Source organism: Remersonia thermophila, chromosome 1, assembly GCF_042764415.1.
Source record: "Remersonia thermophila strain ATCC 22073 chromosome 1, whole genome shotgun sequence".
NCBI lineage: Eukaryota > Fungi > Ascomycota > Sordariomycetes > Sordariales > Chaetomiaceae > Remersonia > Remersonia thermophila.
In genome coordinates this window covers 5,249,105-5,275,438 of record NC_092217.1, presented here as the reverse complement: position 1 = coordinate 5,275,438, position 26,334 = coordinate 5,249,105, and the positions used below count along the sequence as shown (strand labels likewise).

General features: G+C 58.3%; 5 protein-coding genes and 1 non-coding gene across 6 annotated transcripts; 3 read left to right on the top strand and 3 right to left on the bottom strand.

The window, feature by feature from the left end:
* Positions 1 to 739: 739 nt before the first annotated feature.
* On the bottom strand, positions 740 to 1,138 carry VTJ83DRAFT_1428 (uncharacterized protein; the record flags this gene model as incomplete). The annotated part of the gene is made up of 1 exon (XM_071007586.1): positions 740 to 1,138. One exon carries the CDS (start codon positions 1,136 to 1,138, stop codon positions 740 to 742), a length of 399 nt encoding a protein of 132 aa, XP_070870781.1.
* A 1,388-nt stretch (positions 1,139 to 2,526) lies between these two features.
* VTJ83DRAFT_t12 lies at positions 2,527 to 2,598 on the top strand. The gene has a single exon. It is a non-coding gene; the product is annotated as a tRNA-Thr (tRNA).
* Positions 2,599 to 2,795: 197 nt separating this feature from the next.
* On the bottom strand, positions 2,796 to 4,751 carry VTJ83DRAFT_1427 (uncharacterized protein; the record flags this gene model as incomplete). The annotated part of the gene is made up of 1 exon (XM_071007585.1): positions 2,796 to 4,751. The coding sequence occupies one exon, from the start codon at positions 4,749 to 4,751 to the stop codon at positions 2,796 to 2,798; it is 1,956 nt and encodes a 651-aa protein (XP_070870780.1).
* A 4,125-nt stretch (positions 4,752 to 8,876) lies between these two features.
* VTJ83DRAFT_1426 (uncharacterized protein) lies at positions 8,877 to 13,873 on the top strand (the record flags this gene model as incomplete). Its single annotated transcript, XM_071007584.1, has 5 exons — positions 8,877 to 9,221; positions 9,281 to 10,470; positions 10,705 to 10,891; positions 10,950 to 12,743; positions 12,833 to 13,873. 5 exons carry the CDS (start codon positions 8,877 to 8,879, stop codon positions 13,871 to 13,873), a joined length of 4,557 nt encoding a protein of 1,518 aa, XP_070870779.1.
* Positions 13,874 to 16,513: 2,640 nt separating this feature from the next.
* Positions 16,514 to 20,304, top strand: VTJ83DRAFT_1425 (uncharacterized protein; the record flags this gene model as incomplete). The annotated part of the gene is made up of 2 exons (XM_071007583.1): positions 16,514 to 16,760; positions 17,006 to 20,304. 2 exons carry the CDS (start codon positions 16,514 to 16,516, stop codon positions 20,302 to 20,304), a joined length of 3,546 nt encoding a protein of 1,181 aa, XP_070870778.1.
* A 1,282-nt stretch (positions 20,305 to 21,586) lies between these two features.
* On the bottom strand, positions 21,587 to 23,845 carry VTJ83DRAFT_1424 (uncharacterized protein; the record flags this gene model as incomplete). The annotated part of the gene is made up of 1 exon (XM_071007582.1): positions 21,587 to 23,845. The coding sequence occupies one exon, from the start codon at positions 23,843 to 23,845 to the stop codon at positions 21,587 to 21,589; it is 2,259 nt and encodes a 752-aa protein (XP_070870777.1).
* Between the last annotated feature and the right edge of the window lie 2,489 nt (positions 23,846 to 26,334).

Here is a 26,334-nt window from a genome sequence, read left to right as displayed (position 1 = left end):
AACGCCTTGGGCATCTTCCCCCGATACCCGCTGCACGAGTTTTGTGCTGCAGCGCCTTTTTTTTTGGTTGTATCAAGGATCTTTCCGGGCAATTCTGGGGGGCGGTCAGTTTCTCATCGATTTGGGTGCCTGCGCTTCTCGATGCTCGTCGCGCTGCCACACTAGGCCTGGGTTGGGGTGTTTCGTCCATTCTGGTATCTAGATGCTCATCGGAAAGGGTTGTAAGTGCCTGGGCAAGGGGTACATAACTGGAAAGGATGCAAGTCCTGAGACGAGAAATACATCGAGGAGCCGTCAGCATCGTGCCTTACCTTATGTGTCGCCGAGGACAGCCCAGGAAGACGTCACCAGGGTCTACATATGCGGGCCCTTGTCGTGGGCGGACAGGGATGTAATATTACCATCCATGGAGACGCTCTGCCCATCCAAGCCCGCAGCACCAGCCGGTCGTCAATCGGCTAGACTTGAATACAGAGTACGAGGTTTGCGGAGCGAGGCATTGCAGAGGCAGCCATACGGTAATTTGCAGGTACAACGCGGCCCCCATCACATTTCACTCCGAGCGGCCCAGATGTCGGAAACGCCATGATATTCTCCCACTCTCAAAGCGCATCATGGTCCAAAGAGCCCTGACTCGTGCGTTTACACTCCTATGGGTATCTGATTATTCCTCCAACGCATGTATATCTTCATCGTCCCACAACGCGTCTTGTATTTGAGCCGTAGGCCGTGCAACAAGCTACGCGGTCTCGTTGGCGGCGGCGTCGGCCTTCTCGCGGGCGAGACGGGCCATCTTCGCGACAGCCTGCTCGAGGGACACCTTGTCGGCGCCCTGGATGATGCGGTTCCCGTTGACGGCGACCTGCTTGCCGTCCTTGAAAAACATGAAGGTGGGCATGGCGCTGACGCCATACCTCGCAGCGAGGGCACCGACCGAGTCGACGTTGACCTTGGCGAAAGCGAGAAACCCCGGGATGGACAGATTTGAGGCCATCTGCGAATAGAAAGGAGCGATCATCCTGCAGGGGCCGCACCAGTCGGCGTAGAAGTCGGCGACGACGTATCGCGTGGAGGACAGCAGAGAATCGAAGTCGCTGGGCGACGTGATGTGCTGGACCGACTCGCCCGAGCCCCCCATTGTTGCTCTTGTCTTGTTCTTGCTGTTGCGTATGTCTGGGTTGTTTTGGGTCTGGAAAAGCGGAAGAGGATTCTTGAGGGACTGGGATGCCGTTGGTTCACGTTATGAGAAACCTGCTAGGTGCGATCCATCTTGGAAGGGAGGATTGCGCCATCGAGTTTCTTTTGGAGGAGCGGGACTTGTGTTCCATCGGGCAGATGCCCCACCATGCCCCACTTGCCCGGGAAGTGGGGCAGGGCATGGGCCGGACCGGGGGTTGTTGTGCGGCTACCCGATCGTCGATCGTCCCGCCGTGGCTGCCAACGCCAAAGTCTGTGCCCATCCTGCATGTCAAACGGTATAATTATGACCTATCTTCAACGCGCAAAACCATCCCCCATCTCCAGTCAAGAACGTCTCAGATAGAGCAAAACATCTCCGACGTGGAAGACCCAGAACCTTTGGCCTGAAGTGCTCTTGCATATATCCACAAGGATTTCCTTTTGGAAATGGTCACTGCCACGTAAGTCTTATGCCTAAGGTGAGGGAGGCATCTGGGTAGAAGGAGGCAACTTGACTGGCTGGGGTTTGAAGAAAAAATAGATAAATAAGTGAACAAAATTGAAGCTTACAAATATACTTTCCATCTTATCCTCCATCCTTGAACTGTTTCTGTTCCATATCTTAACCTGCAACCGTACACCTTTCCTTCTCCAACCTCAATCTTGCAGCCCTTTTCCTCTCCAACAACCACTTCCAATACTCCTCCGCCAACTCGGGTACTATACTCCCGATCGAAGCATTGCATTAATTCTCCCTACTTACGCTTCATCATTGTCTTCCCCCGGAAAATTCGAACCCTACCTACTTTAGCCCGTGCACGCTCTCGGATGAGCAACTTTCCCTCCACACGAACTGTTGCTTCTCAAACCGTCCCGTAATCATTTCGACAAACCAGAACGACTTAGCCGCGCCAAAATGCCCCCCAAGAAGACCAAGGACAGCAACCCGACGCCAAAGGGCGGACAAAAGAGGGAACCTAACAAACCGGATCCCGCGTCGCGCGAGGGCACCAAAGGCCAGGAGCATCCTTGAATTTCCCCTCATCACGGCTTGAGCCCAACGCTGGAAGCCATTGGTCGGCGACTTGCCATGGATATCATCCGTGTCTTGGTGTTCAATCGAGGTGTGGCCGACGATGTCAACGCCGGCTCCTCCCTCTCTCGGTCAATGCACTGCATTCCTCCAGCGGTCAAATGGAAACTGCTGCTCCGATCCAGCAGACAACATCCCATGTTGTGGAGTCAACGCCATCCATCTCAGACCCACTCCATCCAACATCCGGAACCACCTCCGCCGACGCCCTCCCCACACATCAACGGCGAAAATGCCTGGCCATTACAACGCGGGCCCGCATGGCTCAGTGGTAGAGCGTGTCACTAGTAATGACAAGGTCGTCAGTTCGATTCTGGCTGTGGGCAAAGCAATTCGAGATTTCATCTTTTGATGTTTTCTCCTTCATCATGGCGTTCATTTTTTGCTCGTACGGTGCCCCCCAGATGCTTGTTCAGGGGAGGGCCTATGGGTTCATGGTGACACACAAACGTCCATGTTTCTTCCCTTGAAGCGCCTTGATCTCACTTACTTTTCCAGAACCCATTGGCCATCTGATTGGTAATCATCTTCTCCCCGAGTCTTCCATCCTCTTCCTCCAAGCAAGATACGTTGCCTCTATCATTGCCCCTCTGCACGCGACCAAAAATTCCACACACCGCTCCTCCTCCTCCGTCATGGCCGCTGCGGCCTCCACCACCTCTCGCAGTCTCCCGTTCTGCGCCGCATCGAGCCTAACGCAGCCGATCTCAAACGGCCCCTCTCCTTTCCCTACCGCCATGCGCCTCCGACAGACAAATCCTGTAGCGTTGTCTCTCGACCACTCAGACTGAGAGGGGTGGTCGGGGATGAAATCTTCCAGGTGGCCTGAATAAAACCGCAGCTCGCGCGGAAACGCCGTATTGTTGCCTTGAGCAGCTGCCGAGATAGAGTACAACGCTTCCGCAAGGTTGCGCGCCGAGGAGTAGTTCAGAACGGGCATCTGCAGCTCGTTGGGCTCGCCGCAGGGAAAGTAGACAGTAAACGCGCGCAGAGACGACAGACTGGTGAAGCTACTGAGCGTTGTTAGAACGTGGGATGGCCAAGCGGTCGTGATGTTGGCATCGGCGACCGAAGACGTTGGCCGTGGCGAGGCGAGCTCCTGGGACGATGAGGCCCGTGGCTGGCGTTGGCATCGGATGGTTATCTCCTCTAGGCAAGGGAGTTTGTCCACCACGCGGCTCAGAACCGACGCTTCGAGGGGGGCTCGGGTCACGGAGAGCATTCTCAACGTGGAAGCGTGCCGGGATATCAAGGCGTCAACCACATCGGAGTTCTCTGTGGACGACAGTAATGGCAGCGATACGGCTCGGAGGCGGGCGGAGGGGGCCAAGGTGCGGAAAAGTTCCACGAGCGAGTGGTCCATGAAGGCCATGCCCGAGATATATTCGATGTACACCTCCTCAAGCGCGACCAAGCTCGGAGCTAACAGGCCCGCGAGCGGCATTGAGGCATAGTAGAGCGTCAGGCGGCGGAGGCGCGACCAGTTGAAGTACCGTGCCCAGTATTGCATCTCTGTGCCTTCTTCCGGGTTTGGGTATCCCTGCCTGTTGAACCATGTGGCCGTCTCGCCCCAGGGATACGAGACGATCTCAAGTTCTTCAAGCGGTGCTGGCGCCTCGCCACCAACAAAGCCGAAGCCGCAGTACTCAGGCTCTGCCCCTCGACCCATGCCGCCCTTGCGCGTGTGGCCAATGTCGATGGACAGGATTCGTAGCCGCGGGCTGTTGAGCAGCACCCCCTTCAAGGCGCGTGTGATTGGGCGGAGGCTCAGCGCCTCGCCATATTCGATCTTGATGCGCAGGGCTGTCAAGCTCGCCGAGGCGCCGCCAAAATGCGCCGCGCAGTTCTCGAGACGAGCCTGCTGTGGAGGCCAGTAGCGGTTCGTTGTTGCGAACAGCGAGAGGTGCAGCCCAAGGTCGGAATGGCTGTGCAAATGCTTGCGTACCGCGTCGGGCAGGACGTGGCCGTGCCAGTGCAGGTCGCGCAGTCCCGTCATCTGCGGGATGAGCTCGCCGAGCCGGTTCCAGACGGGGAACTCAACGCGCAGGCGGGCCTTGTCATAGTGATGGAGGGTCTTGGTAGAGGGGCTCAGGCCCTCGTGGATGGCGCGCTCCGTCTTATCACTGACGCGGATTCGCAGGGTGCGCACGGCGGAGAGGAAGCCATTGCGCGCCAGCGACTCGAGACGCTTCGAGTCCGCAAGGTTATCCTCGTGGCGGAAGGCTGCCAGGTCGATGCAGATGTCTCGGTACTGGACACGTCGCGCATGGCTGTAAAGAGCCGAGCAAACCAGGGCTAGGCCATTCAGGCTTTCGGGGTCGATCTCATACATCCAGTGGGCGATCAGGCTCAGCAAGTCGTCATTCAAGGCCGCCAGGGATGGTTGGTCTGGGCGACGAGGGCGGATGCGCTGCACCTTGAGAACATGGTGCCGCCGACCGAGAAATCTGCGAAGAAGAGAGGTTGCATCTGGCGCCATGGATATTTGCACGGGTTCGTTCTCCGGGAAACGTGCTCATGGAAAAGAGGAAGAGTGGTTTGGGGAAGCCAAGAGGAGCATCTAACCCGCTACACTTCAAAGCTCACCCCAAGATGGTTGCCTTATTAATAGCGAAGCACCCTAGTCCCTTGGTCTCTTGCTACGCACAGATGACCCCTTCTGCAACCCCCCCCCCCCCCCCCCCCCCGGCCCGCTGCCCATTCTCGTCAGCATACGGCAGTTGTAACGCCGGAAGAGTGTAAGAGGGCTTCTTCCAGCACTGGGAAAAATAGAATAAAGGGAAGTTCTACAACACTGTGCTGGAATTGGAAGACAAGCTGCGGTGTATCTGGGTGAATGCAACACTATCAAAGGCGTACTCAATAATCGCTCCATCCAGTACACTCTTGGCTAGGTACAACAACAACCACAGGCTGTTCTGCGCACACCTTAATATACTACGCCGCACCCCACCTGGTATTCGAATGCGCCATGCTCATCTCTGCGAAAATGCGATAGTTGTCCGGGTTGTAGAGAGCTTCCGTTTGAGATGTTTGCGCCAAAGATACGCCTGCTGAGTACCTATACGCGAAGTCACCATGGATTACTTTGTCGTCGTCTGAGATTCAAACTATGCATTAGTCGACGATGCCATTTCTTTTCCGTATTCTTTTTTTTTTAAAAAAAAAAAAAGAAGAAAAAAGAAAAGAGAAAGAAAAAAGAAAGAACAAAAACAGAGAGAATGAGAAACAGGATGAACGGAACTTACAGTTCTCGCCAAGGGTGTGAAAGATCTCGTGAAGCAGAGTGCCCGCTGCTGAGCCGTAGCTATCTGGGTCAGGAAATCCTGAGGCTGACGGGCGGTAATCGGCGGGGAGGGTTGAGGCCTGTCTTGTATGAAGCTCCAAACACAAGATAATAGTGTGTATTTCTCGACTATCAATCACCATTTCAAACTCGTTTGTCACCTCAAGACGGCCCGACGATGTCGATCCCAGCATATGGTCGCTGCAGATTGGTTTGCGATCCTGACCGATCGGAGGCACTGTTGTGACGATTAGGGATCAAGAAGACAATATGATAAGAAAACGGGCGCACCAAGCATTACGTACTCTGCCCGGCGTCTTTCAGCCGAATGTACCGCTGATTGTCCGAAACAACGTGCGTCCACGCGCCCAACATGACTGTTGAGAAGGTCAACAAGCAAGTCACACAACACAACGCCTTGGGGACTTCTTAGCTACACTTACAAGACGTGGTCTCGAGCCATTTCCACGCGTCGTCATCGCAATAGAGGATCACATTGCCACTTTTCAGCATATTAATCGCCTTGTCGTAGTTGGCAATGACGGTGTCGAGCGCGTTCTTGTCTGCCGAGGTGAGACTCTTGGTGAATTGATTTGGTTTCGTGCCCCAGAGCCACTTGATGTTGTTGGCCATACAAGCGAATGGCTCGTCAGGCTTGAGGAACTTGGTGAAAGACGCATGACGGACGGCATGGACACGGGCACGAGCGCGCTGGGCCATTTCCAACGCGTTATTGTAGATGTCTTCGATCGTTGCCCCTTTGTAGGTTTTGCCCGCACATGTGTACGTCTGCCAGGGGATGGCAGCCACAGGCGCTACCAACAGCAATGCTGCAAGAAGGAACAACACCCTCAGCGGGGGCGTGCAGCTTGTCATGTTGACGCAGACGGATTCAGGGTGGCAAGAATGAAGGGAGAAGAAAAGGGCATAACCACCTAGGCCTTCAAGAAGAGTCCAGATGCCGGCGACAAGCGCGGGAGACCATGGAGGCGGCTTTTAAAAGATACCAAGAGGAATGATTGATCAAGCAGCTTGCTTGCGCTTCCCAGAGCGGCTGTCCCTCAACCTAGAAACCCGGGCATTCACCTTCGCAGGTGGATCACGGGGTTTTCTGGGGAACATCTCATGCGTGATATTCAGGGGCTTCACAATCGATAGTTTGTGCTCCGAATGAGAGAATCTTACCTGATGCACCCATGACCCGTGAACGAAGGTGTCAGGTACCTCGAAAGTCAAGGCCATGTACAAATGGGGGCCAAAAGAACCAAAGACCTAGGTACCTACCTTACCTATCCGGTTGACGAATCACCTGGGCCGCAACATGAGCAGACACCACCATCCGCCGCGGCCAGGATCAGAGAGCTCTCCAATCGACCATCTCTTCTGGGATATTCGGGAACCAGTGTCACCCTGTGCGGTACAAGAGGGCTGGAAATGAGGAATGGAGAAGAGAGCTGCCGGTGTGTAAGGTAGTGCTCACTGCCTTGGGCCTGGGACGTCATGGTCTAGCGGCCAGCCAGGTCTCCTGTTGACTAAGATGAATGCAGCTCGTTGGGGGCCGTTGCATGTTCCATGAGCAGGGAAGAGGTAATCTCATGCTAGTTCAATAGACTTGCTGTGCCGTAGACCTCGACTTGGCGGTTCGGCATCGTTTCTGCATGGTTCCTGCATCTTACCTAGCACGAGCCATCTTACTACTACCTTACATCAGTCCTAGCGACCCTCCTTTGTGCCACCCACCGCAAGGTACAGTAGGTAGCTAAGGTACCAGGGGTTTCCGGTACGCTAAGCAATATTACTACACAGCATACCCGGCTCAAGATTAGGCAGCCACGAACGTGGGAAGTAAGATGTGGGGTGAAACAAAGCTAGGCTTTTTCCGGTACAACCTTCCCTGGAAATCTTCTCCATACTCCATCCAACGGAGGATGTGTCGTTGTGCTGGGGGTTCCTTTTTTTAGCGTTTTTTTCCGAGGTTTTGTCGCTGCCCTTGGGCGGGCCGAAAATAAGCTATGGCTTTGGCAGCTTCCATACATTTCAGCGAGGCCATTCGTAGGTAGTTATTCTTACACATCCAACCTTCCAACCCTTCCCGGAGCGCGCTTGGAGGAAGAGACCTGATTGAGCCGACCCGTCCGGCTGCGAAACACAGGCTTGGGGTGTGCTGTACTGTACAAGCACGTTCTACGGTATAGCGAACTCCAGACCCGGGCCTCAAAGGATGAAGGGGTTTCCGGTGGATAGGTAGTTATCCCCACTCCCAAGAGATTCAACTGCAAACAAACAACCACCACCTCACGACGTTCCAGCAAGGTCCGCCGACAAAATGAAATCGACAGAACAAGCTTTCTCTGCACATACACCCTTGTAGCATATAAGAGCATGGGGCCCCTGGCTTCCGCCGCCTCGCCTGGAACGTGGGGGCCAAACCAAACCACCTGCCGGCCGGAACCAGGATTCGAACGGTCGATATGATATGCTGCTCTAAACACGATACCAAGATGACGCACTATTGATTTCAGAAACAAGGTCAGCCCACCAGAGGGAGCCGGGTTTCCGGTCGCCCGGCTCCGTTCAATGCTTCACGCAGATCCTAAACTCATCTCGTATGCATGCCGAGCATCCCGGTTGGCTGGCGGGACGTTGATCGCACCCTGCAGAGTCTTCGATGCTCAGTACCTACCTGCCTAGCTTCAGAATCAGCAAGGAAACGACTTTCCCAGTCGAACGAATCGAGCCTTATCACACCCCGCACTGCCGACATGCCCCTCCCGTCCCCCTTTCTCCAGACCAGCCTCGCCTCCGAAACCCCTGGCGAGGAGGTACCTTCAAGGTACATCTGCTCAACCATGTTGATACTTCACAAGGCTCCGTATAGTGCCGCCTGATTCCCACCGCTACTTCTCATCACACGGCACAGTCACAATAGTTTCGTTTGAAGAGGGTCAACTAACCATGGGAAGCGAACATCACATCCGTCTTTGTCGGATCAGTGGATATGAGTGCCACGCGGGTTGACGCCAGGAGTCCCATGGGTGGCCGGCATTTTGGGGCCGGTGGGAGGGTCGGCCTCATAGGAACGCAGTCCACATGCTGCTAGATCCCGAGCAATCTAAAGCAGAACAACGAGGGGATTGTCCAGCCCTTGAGGGGACTCCGTATATCAGGGCATCTGGCCCAGCCGGGACAATCACAGGCCTTCCTATCGCGGTGCTGCCTCTTAACGCAGGGCAGAGGATCTCTCTGGCCCGTTGAACCTCTTTTCTTTCCAGCTTGGGACATTTGTCCCGTCCATTCCGTTTCGTCATGTTGGGCCGTATGGCGAACCTGATACTCGTGGGGTGGGCGCTCCTACTTGCGCTGTTTCACTGCATCGCAGCGCATCCACATAGCCACCATCACCGTCATCCGTCGTTTAGGTACGACACCTTTTCATGGGACGCCCCTGAGACAGAGCCTCGCCTTGAGGCTCGCAACAAAACGCTGCAGGCGCGCGCGGGGACCTTCTACCTGCGCATTCTACCCCTGGGCGCCTCCATCACCTGGGGCATGGGATCCTCCGATGGCAATGGGTATCGGCAAGCGTTACGTTCCCAGCTGCGCTGGGAAGGCTGGAATGTCAACATGGTCGGCTCCAGGAGTGGAGGCACCATGAAGGATAGTGTCTGTCTGCCCTGCCCACTTTCCCTAGGTTCGATCGCTGACCATGTGTGTCTCCTCAGGACGTCGAAGGTTGGTCTGGGTATCGTGTTGATCAGATAGATACGCGGGCACGCGTCGTGGTTCCGCTTCTGCGCCCCAATGTTGTTCTCATTAACGCGGGGACCAACGACGCCACGCAGAACTTCCACGTTGCGAGCACGGGAGACCGGATGCGCAGCATGATCAACTTCATTTTCGACGCATCCCCTGGCGTTTGCGTGTTCCTCTCAACACTCCTGCCAAACACCGTCAACCCGGGAAACGTGGCGAGCATCAACGCCCAGTACCGCGCGCTGGCCCAGGAGTTTGCCAACAACGGCAAGAAGATCGTGCTTGTCGAGTTCGACGATGGCTGGATGACAACGGCAGACGTCCCTGATGGTACGCATCCGCACGACTTTGGCTACCGCAAGATGGCTGCCAAGTGGGCGCAGGCGATCCGGAAGGCCGAGGCAAACGGGTTGTTATCATCCCCGAGCAACGATGTGAGCTTCTCGGATGCCGTTGGCGGCGTTACAACCTGTGATAAAGCTTACGGCAGTGGAAATGGCGACCCTCGCGGCCGGACCCAAGTGTTGAAGGCGCTGTCGCCGCGCATCATCGACGACGGTCCGTACGTCCACAGCGCGCAGTCCATGGGAACCATCCACTCGGGCTGGTACGCAGGCAACGATACGGTGTGGTTCGCAGCCATCCTGTCTCATGGCGTGGACCGCAGCAATCAGCGTGATGACTGGGTTTTTTCGCAGGGTGCCCAGGCGGTGTATTACCGCGAGAATTTGGGTGATGGCTTGTGGGGTGCGAAGACGCACATCCCCTCGCTCGGCAGCATCCCCTGCCACCAGAAGAGAATCCGCTGGGGCGATGTCAACAACGATGGCCTGGACGACTTCATCTGCCTTGGCGACGAAGGCAGCATGTATGTGGCCATCAACGACGGCGGCTCGCCTCCCGTGTTCCGCAACATCGGCCTGTACAAGAAGGCACCCGCAGGCTACACCCACAACAGCGTGCGCCTTGGCGACATTGACGGTGATGGCCGCCTCGACTACTGCGTCGTCGCTGGGAGCGGCAACATCTACTGCTGGCGCAACGGCGGTTGGGGTGAGAAGGCCGCGTGGTGGCAAGATGTGGGCTCGTCCAAGCCGGTGTTTACGGGCAAAGGCATGGGCAACATTGACGGCGTGAAGCTGGTGGACCTGAATGGAGAGTGAGTTGGAAGTCTCAGTTTCCTCCTTTCCCGCTTTCCCCCTTTTCCCTTCCACCCTACCTTCTTCGCTCTTTTTCTTGGTCATTCTCTTATTTTCTCTTTTTTCTCCTTTTTCTCTTTTGTTCTCTTCCTTTTTTTTCTTTTTTCCTTTTTTTTCCTTTTCCTTTTTTTTCTTTTTTCCTTTTTTTCCTTTTTTCTTTTTCCTCTGGGTTTGCTCCAGCTAACTCTGCCCAGTTTCCGCGCGGACTGGGTCTGGCTGTCTGACACAGGCCAAGTCACGACGTACATGAACAAGCGAAATGCGGGCAAAGGCATGATCCCATACTGGGAATCGCGTGGTGTGACGCATGCCGGCATGGGCGAGGCCGGTGCCCGTTCCCAGATCCGATTTGCGAGGGTGTACGGAACTGGGCGTGCTGATGTGAGCGACGCCACCACCCTCGGGCTACAAACAATGACTGACGAGCTGCCTTCACCAGTATGTCTACATTAAGTGCATAACCCTCAACAACGGGCGTTGTGACTACGAAGTCCGGGCGTGGAAAAACGTCGGCAGTGGCGGCAAGCATCAAAAGGGCGATGGTGTCCGGTGGTGCGACATGACGGGCTCGGGCAACGACGACTACGTCTTCATCGACCACAACAGCAAAATCACCATCTTCCGCAACATCAACACGCCGCCCAACACGGACTATTCCAGCTGGGTCGACAAGGGCGTTGTGCTGGATCTCGCAGGCACAAACCGCAAGGAGATCCACCTGGGTGACTGGAATGGCGATGGCTTCTGCGACATCATCGTCACCAACAAGAACACCGGCGCGGTTGACGTCTACTATACCTATTGGGACAAGGCCTCGGACACGTTTGTGTTCAGCGCAAAGACGCCCATGGTCGGGTCCGGGTGCACGCAGGGCTGGGGCGTCGGCCCGTTTGACTTGGGAATGCGCTTCCACGACATCGACGGGGACGGCCGCGTCGACTACCTGTGCCTTGAGAAGGACGGGCGTACGACAGGGTGGCTCAACAAGGTAACCGGCCTGCAGTGGGTTGGCCAAATCAAGTTCAGCGTCGAAAAGGATCGAGCCAACCACCGCTGGGCTGATGTCAACGGCGATGGCCGCCCGGATTTCCTGTGGCTCGACAAGTTCACGGGCGACACCAGCGTCTGGTATAACATGGGCGAGCGCCAGATTTCGGGCAGTTCCTTTTGGTGGGATCCCAAGGGGAAGAAGTATCAAGGCTCCACGTCGGGCCCTAACTTGCACTTCCCCAACCTCGGCGGTCAATCGCGCGCCGATATGACGGAGGTGAATCCGCAAACGGGTCAAGGCTGGACATGGTTCAACAGCTGCCCGCCGGGCGGTGACGACGGAGAGATTGTCGATCCGGTTCTTCCCCTGCCGTCCTCTGGCGGGTATCCGCCTCCGGGTGGTGGCAATGGTGGCATTATCGGCTATCCGCCCGGAAACCCAGGGTCAGGACCTGGAACGCCCGATGATGGAAGTAACTGGGGCAGCGGAGGCGGCGGCAGCGGCATCTGGTACATTGACGACAATGTCTGGGGCCAGAACACACCGATCATCGGCTGCCTTCCGCCATGCACCTACAACTTCCCTCCCTCGCCGCTGGCGTCACCGGTCACGGTCACTTGGCCGCAGTACGAAACCGGCATCTGGGTGTCGTCCGGTAGCACGTACAAGAGGACGAGCACCATCATCAGCATTCCCCCTTTTACCATTACCGAGGTGCCTTACTGGCCCATCACGGTGAAGACGGACGACCCCAAGAGCCTCATCGTCTACCCCGTGCCAAGCGTCCAGCCGCCGCTCTCCGTTGTTACGCTGCGTAGCGACCAGGCGACCATGTCGATCTATCCCGTCACCGGCCCCGACAAGCACGTGACGTACCGGCCGGTCACCCCGACGAGCTGGGGCGGCACCGCGACCATTCTGCCGCAGCCGACGATACCGCTGCCACCGGTGATCACCCCGCCGCCTACGCCCAAACCGATCAAGCACGAGGGCGACAAGACGACGGGCGGGAGCAACACGTGCACGGCCAAGTGCAACAAGCGCGAACGAAACTGCGGCTTGTTTGGATGCGGAGGCGGCTGCGGCTTGCTCGGGTGCAAAGGAGGCTGCGGCCTGACCGGGTGCGGCGGCGGCGGCTGCGGCATCTTTGGCTGTGGCGGTAGTGACTGGGACACCAACGACTGCGGGCCAGCCGGGTGCGGCTGCAAGTTTGGCTGCGCGAAAGGTGGCGGCGATGGAATGGTACGTCGACTCCTCCATGTCTTTTCTTCTTCTTCTTTTTTCGTCTTTACTGTGCCCCTGAATGTTGGCTGACAACCACTTGTCTCCAGGGCGGCGGTCCGTGCAACGGCCCCGAGTGCGATAACAGCCCTGAGCAGTGCGAGGGCGACGATTGCGGCTGCACATCGACCAAGGCAGTTCCCTCGTGCAGCGTGCTCTGCACCGAGACGAAAAAGCACACGTGGACCAAGACGGGCGATTGCTCGACCATCACTTGCATGACAACAACTTGCGGAACCGAAACGACAAGGACGCGCACCACGGTCACGACCGAGGTGGCTCAAGTAACGTTGACGGTGATGGCGGATGACCAGGACCACTCGATTGACCCGAACGCCGCTCACGCCGTTGCCATCCGCAACAGCGTGACGGCCTGGCTCAACGGTGAGGACAGCTTTGCCGCAACGTCTTGCACCGAAGCGCCGGTCGCTTGGCCCACCAACAACAATATCGGATCGATGGGCTCAGCGACCTGTTTTGGCCCGGACACGGCGCCGCCGTGCGAAGACTACGATCACGTCGAGTTCTCGCTCGTCCACCTTTCCGCGGTGGCAAAAATGTTCTGCGAAGCAGTCGAGTACATGTCTCCGTTACTGATAGGTTGGCGCATGCATTTCACCGTCGATGACAGGCACGCCGTGGTCGCTGCGGTTGACTGGGCCGAAAACCAGTCGGGGTGTGGTACAAAACAATCCATCAACTTCAGCGAGGGGCAGTGGGCTGGGGAATGCGAGAACGCATGGGACGCCCCCTTTTTCGCCTGTCACCACCCTGGTGATGTTTCTCGCAGCTATGGTGGCGGCTACGTTCTAAAGCACCCGCTGGACTCCAAGGGCTGCCTGCTGCTCAGAATATGGGGCGAAAGACGCATTGGCGTTGACGTGGACAAGTCGCCAAACACCGACAATCACACAGATCAGCAAATCAACCCTGACCGGATACGCGAGATGCAGGCGGACTTGGATGGCAACGTTAACGTTCGGGGCCTCCTAGAGCGCATGGAACACAGCATGTCATCACTCGAAGTGCTGGAGATGCTTATTCAGATGAGCCTGCTCACCGGTAGCTCGCCACCCTCGGGTAATCCGTAGAGACGGAGACCTTCTAGGCAGTGTTTGAGTATAGTACAAAGCAGAACATCCGAGCCAGCACAGCTCCGCACGCGCTCTGCGGACGGCATTGATGCGGAAATGAAGATGAGGGCATTTCTTGATAGTCGGGATGTCGGAAGGTCGGCGTATTGAGTAGCCAGCATGGAGGGTTGGCTCGTCCATTCACAAGGTCCTGGATTGAACAAATTTCACTTGCGTTTGCTCTACTATCTGCGCTTCCTCTTCTTGACCACCGAGCGCCGAACAGCGAGGTAATCTGCCTGATGATGACCTGGATGGCTGGCGCTGATGGGTGCGGTCGGGTTTCCAATGACCCCTGGCTCTTACCTGCAGATCCAGGATCGCCCAGGTACGTGTTGTTGGAGCTTTGTGTTTACCATATATAAAACTTTCATGCTCTTGCAGAGAGGGCTCCCATGCAGTTTCTTTTGGGGGGTCCTGCGAAGGGAGGGTTGGTTGCGGCATAAACCGGGCGTCTTACAGAACAGCGCACGAATCGGACGTGGTCCACCGGGCCGCGCGTCAACCATTGCGGCTTCGCCCAGAGAAAAACGTCTTCAGGGCGCGAGGTACACGAGGGTCTACGCAGCACTTGCGGATGCTGTCGGACAGCGCCTTTTTGGGCTTTCCGTCACTTTCTCAAAGCCAGAAGATCACCGATGGGGAGAAACGACGGGACGGCCCATGACGTATCACGCGGGGCAAGCTTGCACGGCACGCTTGAGCAAGCCTGGAATCACACCTGCAGGCCGCCCCCCCCCCCCCCCCCCCTCTCTCCGAGGACGGGTGGTGCGTCGGCGATGAGCAACGAGGGGTGCGTGACCAAAGAAACGGCCAATATCAGGCATCAAGCGAACTCCCGTCTTCTGTAAGGATAGTACATATGTATCTCTGGCTGGCTCGGGAGGACCGTCGCCCATTCCAAACCAAAGTATAATACTCAGTAGTATGTCCCATGCACGTGTTGAGGAGGAGCGACAAGGGACTGATGGGCGAATGTCTCAAAGTCGAGTCAATAAGTGCGTGCCCCCGTGTCAAGGAAAGGTCCAAAGCGGAGCCACTGCTAAAACGGGGGATGGGAGCGGCATTGTCGGGTCGGCCTGTCCAATTGGATGGCAGCAAGCTACCGGGCCCGCTGGGACCGTCGGGCTGCCGAACGGGGCTCCACCGCAAACTATGGTTATTGGAGCGGCAGAGGTGTCACCTGTCAGGTGACAGCAGCACCAGCACCAGCAAAAATGCAAGAGCGGCGAACGGGTCGTTGACATCATCGCTGGAGGACCGACTGCAACACATGGCATCGACTACACAGTACCTGCTCTTGGACCATAGCTTCCAAGGCAAGGCAATGGGAAAAGATGCACCGAACCTGGAAAAAACTTGACTTTGGGGGGAATGGTTCCTGCCGCCGGGGACATGTCATCGATGATGGATTCCACATTGTCAAGGGCTCGACGCGCACCTTTTTTTTGCCATGATTGCTCCACCGCATGAACCTTCTTTTCCTGTCCACGTTCCATCTCCCCCGTCTCCCCCGTCTCTCCACTCCCCGCAACGGTCGGCCGGTCTTGACTTTCTCCAACCCCTCCATGCATAGGTCGGTCATCCGGCCCATCCAGACTTGGCGTCGACAACTACCACCACCACCACCACCTCCTCCTCCTCCACCACCACCACCACCACCGCTGCTACCACCAGTAGCAGCAGCGGCAGCTACGCTAGGACGCATCGTCATCTGATCACCCCGGCCAGTGGCTTTTTTTGGTACTCTACCATCCATACGCAGTAGTTCAGAAGGCACCGTAGCAGGCGTACCCACCGCACCGTTGAGCTGCGACAAAGGCTCTTCCGAACAAGGAAACACAGGACGAACTGAACGCCGCACACAGAAGCCCGAACAAACACGCACGCGACGGCGCGGCGCCGTGTCTCATTGCCCCGTTCAGATCCACTGCGCCGCATTCGAGTTGGCCGACCCGAAACAGGCTCATTCCGTGGCTCCAGTTGGCCGCCTTTCTGCCGCCTAGGACTTACCTGCCTGGGCATCGACGGAGCACGTCCCTATTCCCGTCGGCCTCCAGCGCTTGGTACCCGGACCTGGTCGGCCTTTTGAGACGATACCGCCCGAAACAGAAACATTCCAGTCGCCCCGTCCCGTCCCGCCTTGTCTTGTCGCCTCGGGCGGAGTGTGACAAAGAGCAGGGCCGGTTTTGCTGCCAGTCCCGTCTGCGTCCGGCCAAGAAGAATGCAGCTGAGATGACACCAAGTCCCAAAGAGGAGTGCGTGAAGTGACCCAAGGTCGGTGTTGTCTCTCCTCACCTCGCCCCCCGTCTTTTTTCCTCCGGATCCGTGAACGCTACCCTCCCTTCACCTTCTTGTCGCCCCTCCTCCTCTTCCCCCCCTCCTTGCCTGGCCCCGGGGCCGTTTTCAAAGCATCCCATTATCTTCAACCCCCCCCCCCGCTTCGTCCGTTCAACACGCAAAAGCCGACGTCATCGGCATCCTTGTGTCATCACCCCCGGCCACGCATTCCCCCGGCTTTACAAACCACCATCTTCCTGGAAACGACCGCCGTTTTCTCTCACGACTCAGGCGCAATCGCCACCATGGTTGGCTGTTATGGCTCTGCCTCTGGAGTCTTATCGTCAGTCTGGCCCACCTGAGACCGGCCGCCGTCGCGGTCTGAGGCCAGGCACCGATGCCGCCGCCTCGACGTCAGTCGCCGACGCTCTGCATCTCATCTCGCGCCAGCATCAGGCCGTCTCTGCCCATTCCCTCCAGCCCGTCTCCGCCTTCAACGCCGCTGCTGATCTTATCCCGGTGGAGAATGGTGACCGCACCTCCAGGAACTCGATACCAGGCCGCTGTGTGTCTCTGCCGTTTTCTCGGATTCACACTCTGCCCTCCTCCTGGCTTTCACCTCCCTTTGCCCCTACCCTCCTCCTTAACCCTCTCCCTCGGCCTCCGGCCCGTCCCCTCTTTGCACCCCGTGAAGAACAAAGCCATGCCTATTCCCCTTGCCCCTGCTTAGTCGCCCCGGAGTCAGCCACATGCCGTTACGATTGGAGACAAGTTCTAACCGGGGCAATCGGTCCCGTCTCCGTGGCCCAGGTCCCGAAGTCACGCGAGTCCGCCCGCCAGAGAGCTTCCGGCAGCTTTCCGACTCTGTCTACTACGCCCCGTCACAGTTTAATCGCTGTCGGCCGCAAGCCAGTCGTTTCCCGCCCCCTCTGATAGAGCCGCGCACCCGCCGCCGTCACACCATTCACATTGTATCATACCCCCCGGGGTTTGTCCCTCGCGAGCTGCGGACCGGCGCCCGGGCCTTGCAGCCGCCGCCTGACCGGTCCGAGGAGGAGAGCGGACAGTGGAGGGAGAGGGAGACTGGGAAACCCGAGAGAGAGGCTGAGAAGCAAAAGAGGAAGGGCAAAGCAAGGAGAAAGGAGAAGAAGCAAAGGAGGAAGGCCGACCAAGAGCGAGAGGAGGAGCAGGCCGACAGGCAGGAGAAGAGGCTCTCTTGGCGATTCCTGCCCCCAAGCGCCGAGAAAGTCAGCCGAGTCATCGGCAAGATCAGCTCGGTCTTGTGCATCCCCCCCAAACCGCCGGTCGATCTTCTTGGGGATCAGACGACCCGATCCCGGTCCGCGAGCTTGATCGGCTTTCCGAGGACGCCCTCGGCGATCGGGACGAGCACCGCCGAGGCCGTGCTAGCGAACACTGCGCCCGCACCCGCGCTCGCACCCGCGCCCGCCTCGGACCCGACCTCGATGATGACCGGTGCCTCCGCTGCCCCCGGACCCCGTCGGCGGCCCACGGCCATGGCTGCCGCCCCGGCGCAGGCCAATCGCAACAGCATCCTATCGACGCGGTCCACCAAGTCGGGCGCAAGCACTTCCGGCTCGGAGATTCGTCAGAAGCCCATCGCCCAAGGCAGCGGCTTGTCATGCACCATCCTGATGGCCGAACCCAACGTCTTCCTGACAGGTTTTGATCACCGCGCCCATGGCGACACCGACCTGCCTTCTACGAGCGCCCTGCTCCGCGGAAAGCTCCAGCTGGCTGTGTCCAAGAACGTCAAGATCAAGTCCATCGCGCTGAAACTCGTCGGCAAGGCGAGGACCGAGTGGCCCGAGGGCATCCCTCCCGCCAAGGTGGACACCTTCGAGGAGCAGACGTTGCGCACCCAGTCGCTCGTCTTCTTCCACGCCATGCACCAGGGCAAGTGGGATACCGAGTACGGCATGCAATGCACCTATGTCCACCACGAGCCCAGCCCGTGGGGAGGCCTGCTGCACGGCACCGGGTCCAACACGTCGCTCCATCTCCTCGGCAAGAATCGCGCCAGCACCCTGACAGCCAAGGAGTTAAAACGCCTGTCGCTGCAGTCGGTCCAGTCGCGCAGCTTCGGAAAGGACGACTCGCCCCTCATCAGCCAGGTCCAGGCCAAGGGCTACAAAGTCTTCCGCCCGGGGACCTACGAGTACTCTTTCGAGCTGCCCATCGACCACACCCAGCTCGAGACGACCAAGCTGCAGTTCGGTTCCGTCCGCTGGACCCTTGAAACCACCATCGAGCGCGCAGGTGCCTTCAAGCCAGACCTGCGCGGCTCCCGGGAGGTTTCCATCGTGCGCTTGCCCGACGAGATGTCGCTCGAGATGGTGGAGCCGATATCCATCAGCCGTCGCTGGGAGGATCAGCTACACTACGACATCATCATCTCGGGCAAGAGCTTCCCCATCGGCGGCAAGATCCCCATCGCTTTCCGTCTCACCCCCCTTGCCAAGGTCCAGGTGCACAAACTGAAGGTCTTCATCACCGAAAGCATCGAGTATTGGACCAACGACCGACGCGTCACCCGCAAGGATCCCGGCCACAAGATTTTGCTGATGGAGAAAACAGCCGGGCGGCCTGTCGACTGGCGCTTTTCCAGCAGCGAGCTGCGCGTTCTTTCTGGCGGGGAGCCAACGTCCGCCCAGCGTGCCGCGGCTTGGGAGGAGGCGCAACGTCGCAGGCAAAGAGACCCCCGCAACCGCGGAAACTCACGCCCCATGCCGGAGCCGGCCAACAACCTCTTGGGCGATCTCGACCTCGGTCTCGATTCCTCCTGGGGAAGCACCGAGCTTGAGATGAACGTCCAGCTGCCTACATGCAGCATGATGGAACGTCATAAGGAGTTCAAGCTGCACCCGGACTGCAGCTGGAAGAATGTTAACGTGTTCCACTGGATCAAAATCGTCATGCGCGTCTCCCGCGTCGACAAAGACGACCCCGCGGGCAAGCGCAGACGGCACTTCGAGATCAGCATTGACAGCCCCCTCACCATCCTCAACTGCCGCGCGACGCAAGCCAACACGCTTTTACCGCGATACAGCGGCGCAGGGGGGCCTCCGGTTCCCGAGCAGCATCCGCAGATGATGTGCGGCTGCCCAGACGCCCAACCGCTCGACCTAAACATGGCCGGCCTGGCACGCCCGTTGACGCTCGTCGAGGAGGACTTCAGCCTTGGCCGCCGGCTGCGTTTCGATCGTCGCACCGAGCCATCCCCCTTGTCCAGACAGCAGGACCTTCGCTCGCCGGCGCTCCCAGAGACGTCGCAAACCCCGCCCGAGTCGGACCGGCCGATTCACCTCATCCGCTACCCATCGCACAACCCGCCAGCTTTTGACGCCGACGAGCCGCCGCCGCCGCTGCAGACCCCGCCGCCGAATTATGACACGGTCGTTGGCACGCCGAGCAGGGATGGTCTGGCAGACTACTTTACCCGCCTCGCCGCGTACGAAGGAGAGAGGCTCACGCCAACCTTGGAGGAGAGCGTAGCTCCCAGAGAGGTGGAGAGGCCTGAGAGCGACGAGGAGGGCGATAAGGACAGCGATACTCTGACGATTGGGCCGGAGACACGGCCGGGTGATGGCAACGAGATTGATGCGGATGGCCATGTTGATCCGCTAAGTAGGGGTAACGTTGCGGGCTCGCAGAACGACGATGACAGCAATCATGCGATCAGAGGACGGGGAGAAGAGCCAACTCAAGAGAAACCTCCCGAGTCAGAATTGACAGTCCCGCATAACGAGGATGACAACGACGACCATGGTGACCATCCCCACGATCACCACCAGTATCTCTTCCGTCGCCATCACAGCGCAGTCAACTTCAGCCCTATACACGATGCCAACATGGACGGCCATCACAGCAACAATACCGATGACGAAAATGGCAGTCCAGGTCAAGAGTCGGACTCGGACTCGGACACGGGCGCGGCCCGCCCCCACCGACGTGGCCGTGTCAACGTGCCCAACCCTCGCACCCCAGGCGGCCGGCTGCTACCAAGTCGGAGTCTGGAGATTGAGAGGCCTGTTGTGAGGCTGGATATGTCTGGGGTATTAAGAAGAAAGGGCATTGCGAAGCCCTAACTTATCATCGACTATTTTTTTTTTTTCTTTTAGTTTTATGATGGGAGATGTGATGGTTTGTTTGCGTTCACTTCTGGTCCTGGTCCGCCTGTGTCGGTTTGCTGGGGTTTGCTAGTCTGGTTGGTTGGGGATGGCTGTTATCACTTGTCACGGAATGGGATATTGTTTTGGTATGGTTCAAGAGAAGATAAGGATGGCTGGTTGGCACTGTGACGAATGGTTATTTCCTTTTTTTTTTTTTCTGGTCATTATATCATATCCCTTCCAGAGAGGTCTTTTATGCATGGTTAAGGCAGTCGTGGATTCCATGATGGTGAGGGCGGTTTCTGTCACGTCGGGAGTTAAGAGGGAGGGAGGGGAGTGGAAGTGTCATGTATCATCAGGGTGTTCTCCGGGAAGAAAAGAGGCGGACTCATTGATATCTGGCGTTGAGCGTGCGAATTGAGGTTTCCTAAGGCCGGCATGGTATAGACAAAGAATTGTAGTCAAATGGGGTTCTGAACTGCTCTTTCGCAAAGGAATATGATAATGTTAATGCATGCTTTCCTCCCTCGTCCGCATTCTTGCTTGCTTGCTTGCTTCACGGCTGTGGTGGCGATAATCTCGAATAACTAGTTACATGCACTGTGCATTCACGAATGGTCTGGCCAGCCAGTGAACGTCACGGCCCCGGTTAAAGAACACCAGGCTTCCCCAGAAAACAACATATCACGACTACGAAACAAGCAAAATGCACACAAACATACATGCTCACTGGCTCTTGTTGTCTCTTTCTCCCTTGATCCCATCCTCTTGGTGATCCCTACCATTCACTCTGGCGGGACAACCGATTAGATACATGGATCCTCTTCTCTGAATCCATTCTCTAAACCTGTCACTCACCCCCCCCCCCCCCCCCCCTGGTGGACACCTCAGTCTCCGGAAAGCGCCCTTGACCGAAAGAAACAAACTGTGAACGCCATTGCCTCTGTGCCCCTCTTCTCCCTCGAAGAACCTCATGATACAACTTCCGCTGCGATAAGCATCCATGTCTGTCCTCATATGTTGCCCAAATGCACAGCAGACCGAAACCCAAACCTGGCCCAAACCATCCCAATCCCATGAACCTTCAACGCCGGGTTAATGCTCACTCGTGCATGACACAACTATCGAGAAAACGACAGGAAGAAAAGGGACAAGGAAAGAACAAAAACAAGGGAGTAATAATACAATGCAAAGTTGGGCTTCATCTCGGCGGCAGCCAGAAGGACAACGGCAGCGCTGGGCCGAGAGCTGTGTGATGCTAATACTGCTCTGGATACGACGCGACGGTCCGAGCTGCGGAGGGAAGCTGATAGGGGGCCCGCGGTTGCTGTGGGGTGGCTTGCGGGACAGAACTTGGCAGCAGCGAAGGGCCCGCCTGGTGCTGCTGCGGGTACGGAGCCGGGCGAGGCACGCTGTTCAGAAACTCGGGAACGATGCCTGTGCGATATTCATTGCGCTTGCCGAGCGGCTGATAATGCATCTGGTTCGGCAACACCGGGTTGGGAAGGTTGTACTGCTGGAAGGCGGCGGGAGGAGGGTACAGCAGCGTGTTGACATGGCGGATCGGCTTGTAAGGGCTATTGCGATGCTGCAGGTAGATAGACGGCGAGTGCGAAATGGGGGTATGCAGACCGCTGGCAGCGCCGTTGGGCATCGCATTGCCCATGACCAGAGGCGAAGACCCTGGGTAAGCCGACAGGGACGTTTGAGGAGATAGCCGCTTGGTCGGCGTGCCGTAGCTCACGGGCGGGAAGCTCGTGGTCGGGGTGGTCGCGTTGCAAGGAGCGGGGATCGACTGGGAGGGCGCATACGTCGTCGTGTACACCGTCGCCATGGCCCGGACTCCCGACGAAAGAGGCGGCAGCGAGAGGGTGGGTTGTGCCGGGGCGTACGTCGGGGCTGCGTACGTTGGAACCTGGGTCGCGGGGACCACCGGAGCGGTCGTTTGAGACGTGTTCAGGCTCGGCAGCTGCGGCCGTCCCTGTTGCGAGGTTGGAACCTGGCGCGGTTGCGGGGGTGCGACGGAGCTCAGTTGACCGAGGCCATAGTGAGCCGGCTGCTGCTGCGTCTGGGGCCGGGTCGGGACAGGCGCCGAGACGGGAGCATACTGGACGGGGGCTTGCGACGGAAGAGTTGCGGGGATGGAGGACACGTTGACGCGCTTGTTGAGGGGCCGCTCGCTCACGTCGTCGTCGTCTGGGTAGGTACGTTTCCTGGAGGAAGCCGCAACGTCGTGCTTCCCGGCCAAGGGCGACACGGCCTCGCTTCCGGGGTACGCGGGCCAGGTCTGGCCCGTTGTGACGGGCGCCAGATTGGGCGAATGGAGGTTGAAGGAGTGCGTCGCCGACTGAAGGCCCGGGATCAGCGGAACCGTGGGGGACGGGAGGGGCGACGCGCCGGCGCGAAGGGGAGCGGGCGAAGTGCGGATCGGGATCGGCGATGGCACAGGGGACCTGGGGATCTGGGCCAGTTCCAGGAAAAGAGAGAACTTGCGGAGGCGGTCAAGCCACTGTTCCCACTCTTGGGCCGAAACCAGGAGCGAGTACCGCATGTTACTGAGAAACTCGACCTCCATGACGTGTATCTCGTTGACCGAGATTCCCGAGACGTCCGCCCACGTCTTGTTGGTGTAGGTGTTGTCGTCCAGGAACTTGTTTCCAAGCATGAGCGCCACCGTGAGGAGGCGGTATTCGCTGCCCGGACGGCCCTTGACCGTTGGGTTGGCCTTCTTGAGGCGGTAAATGTAGAGGAGGGCCAGGATGACCACGTTCTGGGTCACTTGGGTAGTCGTCAGGATGGACGAGACCCATTTGCGGAAATGCTGGCTGGCCGTGGCGGTGGGGGCGGCATTCGGAATATGCACCCCCATTTCGATCGACTCGAGTAGCTTTGTCGACTCGAACCAAAACAGAGCGGAGGTCTCGGCAACGAAATCAGCCAGGTTCCCGCCTTTCGGGCTGATCCGCTCGGGAACCGTCATGCTGTGGTGCGTCATAGAGGCGCTGGCCGTGCTCCCGGCGGGCGAAACGCCGCGCGCAGGGGTCGACAGCTTGGACTGCCTGGCGCTGTCGTACCGCGGAGCATAGTCGGAGCCTGTTGAGCGAGCTGTGGTAGATGGAGCGGGAAGCTCGGGCGAAGTGGGTCGGTATTCCGTCGGCGGGCAGGCCGGGTATTGGGCTTGAGGTTGGGACGGCAGGGGCGGGTTGTAGAGCTGCTCGTTGGGGAGAGGGCGCTCGTTTAGGGCCTGACGGCGACGGTCCGAAGGGCCATTGACAGGCCCGCAAGCAGAAGCGTGGTGTAGGGGGTAGTTTTCGGAGAGCTGAAGGTGCGGCGGCACCTCATACGTGGTGCCCATGGTGCTGTCGGTTGGCGGCGTCCAGAGGCCGCGCGGAGGTCGCCCTTGGTGTTGGCAGACCCGGGGTTTGCAGCCGTCGACCGTTGAGAAGCCGGGGGGTGATGGAGGACGGCAGCGGGAGGTGTCAAACGTTGGGTGAGGTTGACCAGTGGTCGAGGTCATGGAAATCGGGTTGATGAGGCGAGGGGGGGAAATGGTAACAAGTTGGGTGGTTCGACCGCGAATCGTGCGATGTCAATTGTAGCCGCTGCTCATCAGGACTGAGGAAGAATAGACAACATTGTCAGTGGCACAGTCCGCACTAAGCCCACTAAGTGAGGTCAATGGTGGCATGGCAGGTTTTCGTTGTTTGTGTTGTTGTTGTGGGGGAAATGCTGTGGAAGGTAGAAGGAAGGCCAGGGCCCGGACAATGGGGACAATGGAGAAGGGCGGAGAGAGAGAGAGGGAGGGAAAGAGAGAGGGAGGGAGGGAGACGGGAGAAACAGACGAGGCCGTTACGGCCCCCCGTGTGGTTCTTGCCGTAGCTCTTGCTCTTGCTGCCGTTGCTATTACCCACGAGGTCCAAGGTGTCGACAAGGACGAACGGACCTTCCGTGCGGGCCACAGCCAGACCCGTGGGTCTGTGCCAACAGCAAGAGCGTGAGCAAGCTCCGGGATGTCAACTTCCTCTTGCGGTGCCAGTCATGTGCGCAACTTGACCTTGGTCGGGACTTCTCCGGAGCGGGCGTTGATATGCCGCTGGGAGTCCGCATCCTTCCTCCCCCAAGACAACAACGGCGCAATGGCAGAAGCCAACACAAAAAGGCAGCAGCGGAACGACCAAAACACAGAGAAACCCTCAAGCTCGGCTGTGTCCTCCACACAGCATCTGCAAAACGTACCGATATAAATGAAGCTGAGGTTCGGGACGTGCCGGTTGCAAGTCGGTATTCGCAAGCTCAACCGTCGAGCGTGTTCGTGGCTCCGAGCCGAGAGCGTGACCAGCCGGTGACGATATGGTCTATGTCAAGGACCTTCGACCAGGCCGCGGCGGGCTTGAACAAGGTGCCGGTAATGTCGAAGGGCGATCACCAGCGAAACCAAGGTAAGCCGGAAGCTGCTTGCCTCCAGATGAGAGCGGCGGGGACGGCGGCGGCGGCGGGAACGACAACGACAACGGTAACAACGGCAACGAACGAGGAGCGAGGTGGCCCGCGGGTCAGCTACACCCGGGCGACTCGGTACCTAGTGTAGGTGTCCCCACGTCAAAAGTCCTCGATGGGGGCCGAGAGCATTCCCGTGCGTTTCTTTGTCCAAGGTCCAAACGTCAAAGGTCGACAACGAGACAACGACAACGAAGGCGTGCCTCAGGCACGACGGTTTCGTGGTGGGATGTGGGCGGTAGATGGCGGTCACCAAGGAGGGTTCAAGGAGGGATCCACGGCGAGATCGGATCGCCGAGGTCACCCAGGGATGTGGAGGGGGCACGGCGACGAGGGGAGGATGGCGATGATGGCAGAGCCAGAAGGGCACAGGGAGAAGAAGAAGAAGAAGAGGATGGCGGCGACGACGAACACCACCTCCAGCTGTCCACGGCAGCAAGCAGAGGAGGAGCGGCGGCAACAGCAGTGGCGGCGGGAGGACTATCAGATGGGGAGGGAGATCCCCATACAGTGAAAACTTCCATACCGATGGCCATCCATGTGAGGTGGTTGCGGAGGGTGTGTTGCTGCGTCTTAGTCCTGCCTGGTCGCCGCAAATGCTGGCTCCTAATTTACTTTGTCCCTGGTCGGCTGTCGTTGTCTGGGAGCGGCGCAAGGGGGGTGGGGGGAAAGGGATGGGATGGGAAAGGTGTCACCACCTTGCGTGTCCGCGTCTGTGTGAGGAAGAGAAAGCCGCGCCGCCGCCGTCGTCGTTCGTTTGTCCGGCCAAGGAAAGAGAGTGGGGCCCATGACGACCAGGGGTGCCACAAGGAAGGGTACCCGGCGTTCGGACACGGAGGGACAAGCACCAACAGAAAACCCACGGCGAAAAAAAAAAAAGAACAGAGAGTAACTAGAGCAAAGGCAAAGAGAAACGATGTTCGCGCTGCCGCATGACGGACCTCCCACATGCACCAATCCGCCCCACCTAGGAGCGTATGCAGCCAGTGGGAACCCTCGCTTCCGGGCGCGGCTGGCCTGCTGTGGCTCATGCCCACGATCTTTTTGGCGGGCGAGGGGAGCAGGGGTACGGAGGCATCCATGGCTTCCTGGGCGGGCCAGGCATGGAGCATGGGCCTTTGGCTGGGGCCCGCCCTCCCGCCAGTCAGCGACAATGACGGGACGGGGTGGGAATGGAATCTTTCAGCCAGAAACCTCCCTTCACTTCCTTACCGTACCGTAGCGTTACCACCCTGTTTCCCACGCTCTTCCCGGTTTCCTTACCATCCGGCCCCCCTTTTGCCTGTCACTGGGCGGGCGCCGGTCTTGTGTCTGATGTTCCATTCCTGTTTCTTTCTTTTCCACATCATCCATGTGCCCTTGTGGAACCCGACCCTCGCCACGGGATTTGTTGGCTACGTCCGAGCCTAGGCCCCGGCCGTCCTGGAGCTCGTCCTCCGCCAGAGGTCGCCAGAGGTCGCCAGAGGCGTGTGTCTCTCATCGCCAGCCCCAAGCTGCCGGGAACAGCGG